This window comes from Prunus mume, linkage group LG4 (assembly GCF_029339155.1).
Source record: "Prunus mume cultivar Tortuosa linkage group LG4, ASM2933915v1, whole genome shotgun sequence".
Classification (NCBI taxonomy): domain Eukaryota; kingdom Viridiplantae; phylum Streptophyta; class Magnoliopsida; order Rosales; family Rosaceae; genus Prunus; species Prunus mume.
In genome coordinates this window covers 24,434,499-24,442,988 of record NC_142701.1, presented here as the reverse complement: position 1 = coordinate 24,442,988, position 8,490 = coordinate 24,434,499, and the positions used below count along the sequence as shown (strand labels likewise).

Sequence of the window (8,490 nt, the reverse complement as noted above, 5' to 3'; positions counted from 1 at the left end):
ATAATAAAAGTGACAAGCAAAATGGAAAAAGTAATTTGATTTGATTGTTGTGAAAATTGAGCTTAAAAATGAAATATCAATAATGGAAATGCTAAGGCATCAAGGTTCAATTCTTTAAACAAAATATGTTTCATGCTCTTTAATCCAAATTATAACTCGATTAAAATCATCATTGAGAAACTTTAACCGAAGATAAAGAAATTAAAACCAATTTAATTTTTCAATGTAATCTTTTATTAATGATTGTTAAGAAATTGGAGTTGCTTAATATCTACTCTTTTAATTTAAAAGCATGCCAAGTCAGTTCTTAACAATGAGAAAATATAATTGAACTCATAAAAAGATAATAGCACTTAACATCAATCAAAATAAAAGGATATGAAAATATTGAACGATCAAGAATAAAAGAATTTAGCAATTCATACGGTATATAAGATTAAAGAACAATTCACAAACTTACTCAAAGAACATTCCCTTTAGCCTTAGCTAGAGTTCTAGCAACTCATTACAAAGGAAAACATAAACTAAAATTTGAATGAAATGGATAAAAAGATCTGTCGTAGGAGTGCCCTTGCCAAATAAGTTGATGGGTGATTTATAGTAGTCAATGAGGTGAGTGGGAAGTTAATACATTTGTGGTGGGTGATGAAGGGTTTAATTGAGAGATTAATTGGATTAAACATGTGTTGATGGTGGAGAGTTAGTGGAAAAGAAATAACGGTGAGGTAAGTGGGCGTTAAATGGCTATGAATGACATGAAATAGGCTCTTTAGCTTCAACGATTTTGTCTTCTCTTCTCCCTCTTTACTTCTCTTTATAATCACAATAATCCCTCAATCAATTCTTCAATACAATCCGCTAGCAATTCTCTTCACACCTAGCTTGAACTTGGACAAATGTATGTCTTCATCTTTTGGCTTTTCAACTTCCTACAGAAGATAAATTCACCTAATAAGTTCACCAAATTAATATAGAAAATTCATAAATCCGGTTGGTGAGAATAAAATGTAACAACAAGTGAAATTATATTTATTAAGCCAAAATTATATCATAAAGTCTCCAAGATATGTATCTATTTTATTGTAAAGCACTAATGTAAACTCCTATATATACCTCGTTATGGAGAAGAATACAACTTAACCTAAAGTATTCAAATAATATTTATATTTTAGCATGGTATCAGAGCAATCGATTTTAGGTTGTCTTTAAATTCTCATATCAAATTTCTCACATTCAAATCCCAACACCCTAAATCAAATTCCTCATATATTTAAATTCCTCACATCTTTTTATCAAAATCCCTAAACACATACCTTTATCTTACCCTCAAATCATTCCACTACCATGGATGCCGTCCCATTTTCCTACACCGACGACTCCACCTCCACTCCTCAAATTGTCGCTATTCACAGTGACAACTCCCCGTTCCTAACTGGCGTCACCTTGACTGAGATCAATTATGCCTTATGGTCTCAAGTTATGGAGATGTGTATTACTGTCCGTGAAAAATTGGGGTACCTAACCGACGACACTCCACAGCCTTCTTAGCTCTCGTCCACCTACAACAAATGGTGTACTGAGAACTTTCGGGTTAAGGGGTGGCTCATTGACTCCATGTCTCTTGACTTGATGAGTTGTTTTATCCGACTAAGTACCGCCAAAGAAATCTGGATTGCCGTCAAGAAGACCTACTATGATGGTGGGGATGAAACTTATCTTTTTGATCTCAACAAATGGGCATTCACTATTCAACAGAATGGTGGCCCCGTTCACAAATATTACAGCCAATTGTGGAACATCTTTTAGGAAATTGACCCTTACAGTCCCAGCCGCATGCACTGCGACACCGACGTGATTGAGCATTAGATGGAATTGGATCGTCTTCGTGTCACCTCTTTCTTGTCGGTCTTGACCCTGAGTTTGATCAAGTCCCGGGGGGAGGGGGTAAATTATACGCAAAGATCCTAAATTAAACCATGACCAAACCTTTGCATATGTTCGTTGCGAAGCTGAACAACGACTGACCATGACTAGTTTTCCGGAATCTGTTGTCTTGGTCTCTCAATGTCCAAGGGGCTCTCAGATCTCTATCGGTGGCTCTTCTCAGATTAAGACAACCGGATCTCATCCGGAGCAGAAGTGCACCCACTGTGGTGGAAATAAACATACCAGTGCTAGATGTTACGAATTGATTGGGTATCTTGATTGGTGGGACCACTCCAAAGCTCCCTGCAAGAATATAAGTAAATCACTCAACACATCTGCTGAATCAGATCCTGTAAATCCTCGCTATTTCGACTATACCGGTTCCAGCATTTGCCTCTGTAGCAATAATAGGCACCCAATGTTATGTTTTAAATACTTCATCAAAGAAACACACGTGGATCATTGACACTGGAGCCACTGATCATATGACATTTGATCCTGGAAAAAATTGCTTCTCATACACCGTTTTCTCAATCGATGGTGTCTAATGCTAATGGTATCCCTTCCCCCGTAATTAGGGAGGGTTCACTTTCTTTCTCTGACTCCCTCAATTTGGATTATGTGTTGAACTACATTGTAACCTTTTGGCCTACTCATTGTGTTTTTCAGGACATTCTCAATAGCAAGACGATTGGTTGTTGTATTAGGAAGGGTAAACTCTACTACCTGGACTTGGCGTCTAACAGTGAAGCTTGAGTCAGTCAAGCTTTCAAGATTGATGGTGCTAGTATTGAGAAGCAAACTCCAGAAGTATAGTTATGGTATAGGCGTCTTGGACATGTTTTGTTTGGATATTTGCAGAAGTTATTTCCATCCTTATTTACCATTTTAGATATTCTAGTTTTAAGTGTGACATTTGTGAACTGGCCAAGAGCCATCGTGTTTCTTTTTTCTTAAGTTCAAATAAAAGTTTGGTCCCATTTTCTCTTATTCATTTTGATATTTGGGGCCCTACTAAAATTACCACTCCAAGAGGAGCTAGACGATTTGTCACATTTATAGATGATTATATACGCATGACCTAGGTTTCCCTTCTCAAAACTAAAAGGGAAGTGAGATTCAGTTTCATGCCAGAATTCAGGTTATTCGTTCTCACAATGGTGGAGAATTTCTCAACTATGATCCTAACCAGTTTTTACAAGATCATGGCATCATACATCAACGCTCATTCCCTTACACTCCCCAACAAAATGGAGTGGCTGAAATAAAAAATCAACATTTATTGTAAGTAGTTCGTGCCTTTCTCTTTGACGCCAATATGCCTCAACCCTTTGGGGAGAAGCTTTCCTCTGCGCATCATACCTCATCAATCGGATTCCCTCAGTATCCTAAATTTCCAAACACCACTTCAAACACTTCATCACCATATCCAAATGCCTCCCACCCCAAACCTGGAACCCCGGATCTTTGGCTGTGCTATATTTGTCCACATACATAATCACCAACAAAGCAAGCCGAGAAGTGTGCTTTCATTGGCAATGCACCTCATCAGAAAGGATATCAATGTTATCATCCTCCTAGTAAGAAGGTTTATACCTATGTTGTGTTCTGGGAACACAACACATATTTTTCAGCCGCACAGGAAGAGAATCGAGAATCGACCGCCTCTTAAATTCTCGATTTTTTCCCGGGATGGCATTCTACTTCAAAACGACCGGTCGCCGGTGAAAGTGACCGTTGCCCCCCTTAGTTCTTCAAACAAGGAGAATATGCTTTAAAACGACTAGTTGCGTGGAAAGCTACCGGTCACCCATTTTTAGTTCTTCAAACACGGAGAACCTGCTTCAAAACAACGGTCACCAGAAGACATCGATTGGTGGCCAAAGAAAAACGATCAGTTGTCTCAACGCTGTCAAAATCGGGAGGAGGAAATTGAACTGTTTTATGAGATTTTGCCCACTTAAGCTCCAGATACCACACCAATCGCCTATTGAGGAAGTCATTCAGGTAACATCTTTCCCTGAAATTGATAACTCTAATGAAATATCCCATGATGATTTGATTTCGGATGGCACAGAGCCTATATATCAGCTTCAAGAAAGGAAGAACTATGGCAAAGCTCGAGTACAATATGAAACAGATCTTAAAGCCAAAGGGAAATGTTGGCGTGACTTGTGGATATTGACTTACTTTCCTTACACACCAAGGATTCCTATTTTATTTGTAATTGATTTACTTTAATTTCTGATTTCCTAAAATAGATTTAGGAATTTATTATTTACTTGCCCATTCAGGTTTTGTTGTATTATAAATATGACCTCCTACAAGGAGAAGTATACATAGAAAGTTCCCACAAACAAATATTCTCTTATAGTTTTCATATTTTAGCAGGAAATACCTGAGCAATAATTATATATCTCTAAGTAGATTATCAAAGGTGCGTGTGCACTTTGTGAAGCAGTTGACCAACATATCTGTCCCCAACAATGTGACTGAAGCACTAGAAGATCCAAAATGAAAAGAAGCCATGAATGAAGAAATGCAAGACCCTTTAAAAGAATGTCACATGGAAACTCGTGCCCTTACCTCATGGAAAGAAGACAATAGGATGCATGTGGAATTATACTGTGAAACTCAAAGCAGATGGATCCATTGAAAGATATAAAACTAGATTGGTGGTGAAGGGGTACACACCAGAGATATGAGTTAGACTACCAACAGACCTTTGCCTCAGTAACCAAGATTAACACTATCAGAGTCCTATTGTCTCTAGCAGCAAATCTTGATTGGCCATTGCATCAGTTTGATGTCAAAAAATGCATTCTTACATGGAGACCTGGAAGAAGAGGTATATATGGACCTACCACTAAGATGTAATTTAGCTCATGATAAGAAGAATCACGTTTGCAAGCTCAGAAAGTCATTGTATGGATTAAAGGAATCTACCAGAGCATATTTTGATAAATTTACTAAATCTATGAAGAATTTTGGATATACACAAAGTAATTCAGATCACGCCCTGTTCATGAAGCGTGATGGAATAAGGCTTACTGCATTGATTGTTTATGTAGATGATATAGTCGTAACTGGAAACGACATCAGAGAGTAATTGAAGCTGCAAAAGTATTTGTCTCAGAAATTTGAGATGAAGGAGTTAGGTGATCTGAAGTACTTTCTTGGAATTGAAGTAGCAAGGTCAAAAACTGGTATATTTCTGTCTCAAAGAAGTATATAATGGATTTACTCACTGAAACATGAATGCTTGAGTGTAAGCTGGCTGACACACCAATTGAGATGAATCACAAGTTGTGTGAAGACATGGATAAAGAACCAACCAATAAGGAACAGTATCAACGCTTTGTTGGAAGGTTGATATACCTAGCACACACAAGACCATATATTGCATATGCTATGAGTGTGGTTAGTCAGTTTATCCATTCACTTAGTGTTTCTCATAGGAATGTAGTTGACCGGATCTTAAGATACTTAGAGTCAGCCCCTGGGAAGGGATTAATGTTTTCAAAAAATGGAGATCTTGAAGTTGTTGGATATACAGATGTTGATTGGACTGGGTCCATTACAGATAGACGCTCTACTTTTGTTTACTTTACATTTGTGGGATGTAACCTAGTCACTTGGCGGAGTAAAAAATAAAATGTGGTTTCTCGATCTAGTACAGAAGCAGAGTATAGAGGAATGGCCCAAGGAGTTTGTGAATTATTTTGGATAAGAAGACTCTTGACAGAATTGGCTTCAAACCAGAAAAGCCAATGGACTTGCATTGTGACAACAAGTCAGCTATCGATATTGCTCATAATCCAGTTCAACATGATTGAACCAAACATGTTGAGGTGGATAGACATTTCATCAAAGAAAAAAATTGAGAATAAGATCATCTGCCTCCCATTCATAAAATTAGAAGATCAACTGGCACATGTCTTAACAAAAGCTGTTTGTGGAAGAGTATTTTATTACTCACTTACCAAGTTGGGCATTAGTGATGTATATGCACCAACTTGAGGAAGAGTGTTGGTGCCTGTCTCCTAATTAAACAAGGAGATTTATTTCCTTGATTAATTTAGAGATTTACTTTCTTATTTTATATAATTGACAAATCATTGCATAATTAGGAGATACTATCATACTTTGATTACTGTATCTATTTCCTTATAAAGCACTTATATAAACTCCTATATAAACCTCCTTATGGAGAAGAATACAACTTAACATAAAGTATTCAAACCATATTCATATTTTAGCATGTGGTATATGTTATGGTTTTAAGATCTAATATTAATCACTGAAAGATACAAGATAATATTGAATTTGAAGAATACCAACAAGAACAGGGGAACAATTTTTTTTAATTTTTTAAATTTTTTTATAGCAATGACAATTGAGATGTTTGCATTCCATAAATCATTTTGTCAACTGACTTTTCTTTGCATAGATATTTGTGTGTTGAAAATTTGACTATCTATCAACCAATGACGAACTTTCATACAAGTAATTTCACATTCCCTTATACTAGTCGAAAATTTGACTATCTATATCAACCAATGACTAACTTCTAGAAATACTTGAGCAACAATTTCTACCACTATATAGTTATTTATGTTGCAGGTAAAGTGAAGATACCAGTTTCACTTTGCTACTTCATCTCATTACCTCAATTTGTTTGACGACTTCTTTTTTTGACATTATCCTCAGTTTCCTATTTTGACTGAGGGAAAAAACAGAGAGCCAAAACAGGACACGTTGAAAAGTAGCTCACTTTTGCTGTATAAATAATCCGTTTTTGCAAGCACTGCAATGCAATGCACACACAAAAGCTAAGATGGGTTCCACAGAAGTAGCTACTAAGCCACATGCTGTTTGCATTCCAGTTCCTGCTCAAAGTCATATAAAGGCAATGCTTAAATTTGCAAAGCTCCTACACCACAGAGGTTTTCATATAACCTTTGTTAACACAGAGTTCAATCACAAGCGTTTTCTTAAATCTCTAGGATCCAATTCCCTTGATGGCTTGCCTGATTTTCGGTTTGAAGCCATCCCGGATAGCCTTCCGGATTCAGATGAAGATGCCACACAAGATGTCACCTTGCTTTGTGAATCCGTCAGAAAACAAAATTTATTGGCTCCCTTTCATGCCCTCCTTGCAAAACTCAACAATGATGCCATATCAACATCCAGCAATCCTCCTGTGACTTGCATTGTTTCAGATGGTTTCATGTCCACGTTCACAATCACAGCGGCTGAAGAAATTGGAGCCCCTATAGTGCTCTTCTACACTATAGCTGCCTGCAGCTTCATGGGATGTAAACAATTTCGCGCCGTGGTCAAAAAAGGACTTGCTCCACTCAAAGGTGAAATATATAACTATTAATTGAAGCAATTGTTGTTTAACTTATGGTTAACTTTTAACTGCTTGTTTGTAAATATGCAAATGAAATGTTTCTTCAATTGTCTATTGCAGATGAGAGCTGTTTCACAAATGGCTATCTGGACACCGTAATAGATTGGATCCCGGGAATGAGAGATATCCGTTTGAGGGATCTCCCGACCTTCTTGCAAACCACAAATGCGGATGACACCATGTTTAACTTCATCATGGAAGCAACCGATAGAGCTCATGAAGCTTCGGCAGTTGTTCTTCATACTTTTGATGCCTTGGAGCCAGATGTTTTGGATGCTCTCTCATCTATGCTTCCCCATGTGTACACCGTTGGTCCTCTTCAATTGCATCTCAATCAGATACCAGAACACCCTTTGAAAATGGGATACAGTCTATGGAAAGAAGAAACTGAATGCCTCGAGTGGCTAAACACCGAGGCACCAAACTCAGTTGTCTATGTGAATTTCGGCAGTATAGCAGTCATGACACCAGAACAGCTTGTGGAGTTTGGGTGGGGACTTGCAAATACCAAGCTTCCATTCTTTTGGGTAATTAGACCTGATCTAGTTATTGGAGAATCCGCTATTTTGCCGCCAGAGTTTGTGGCTGAAACTAAGGAAAGAAGTCTAATAGCTGGGTGGTGCCCACAAGAGCAAGTCCTTAACCACCCATCAGTTGGAGGATTTTTAACGCACAGCGGTTGGAATTCAACGGTTGAGAGCCTTACTGCGGGAGTTCCTATGCTGTGTTGGCCATTCTTCGGGGACCAGCAAATGGACTGTCGCTATACTTGCAATGAATGGGGCATTGGCATGGAGATCAGTAATGATGTGAAGAGGGATGAGGTAGAGAAGCTTGTCAAAGAGTTAATGGAGGGAGAAAAGGGTAAGAAGATGAAAAATAAGGTCATGGAGTGGAAGAAACTTGCAGAAGAAGCTACTGGGCCACATGGTTCTTCATCAACAAACTTGGACAATTTAGTGAATCAAGTGCTATTAAGAAAAAGCTAAAGAATATTGCTATTGTCTCGAATTATATACTGTTGTCTTCCATAAATACTATATTCTCCAGTGTTGACGGTAAATAAATATATAAGCAATAGAAAGAAATAATGAGAAAAATATTATAATTACCAAAGAAGACAGTGATATATACAAAAGGTTTTTATA

General features: G+C 37.6%; 1 protein-coding gene across 1 annotated transcript; it reads left to right on the top strand.

Annotated features, from left to right (window-relative positions):
* Positions 1-6,753: 6,753 nt before the first annotated feature.
* LOC103328851 (7-deoxyloganetin glucosyltransferase-like) lies at positions 6,754-8,490 on the top strand. Its single transcript, XM_008231253.3, has 2 exons — positions 6,754-7,292; positions 7,403-8,490. The coding sequence occupies exons 1-2, from the start codon at positions 6,764-6,766 to the stop codon at positions 8,329-8,331; spliced, it is 1,458 nt and encodes a 485-aa protein (XP_008229475.2). The 5' UTR covers positions 6,754-6,763; the 3' UTR covers positions 8,332-8,490.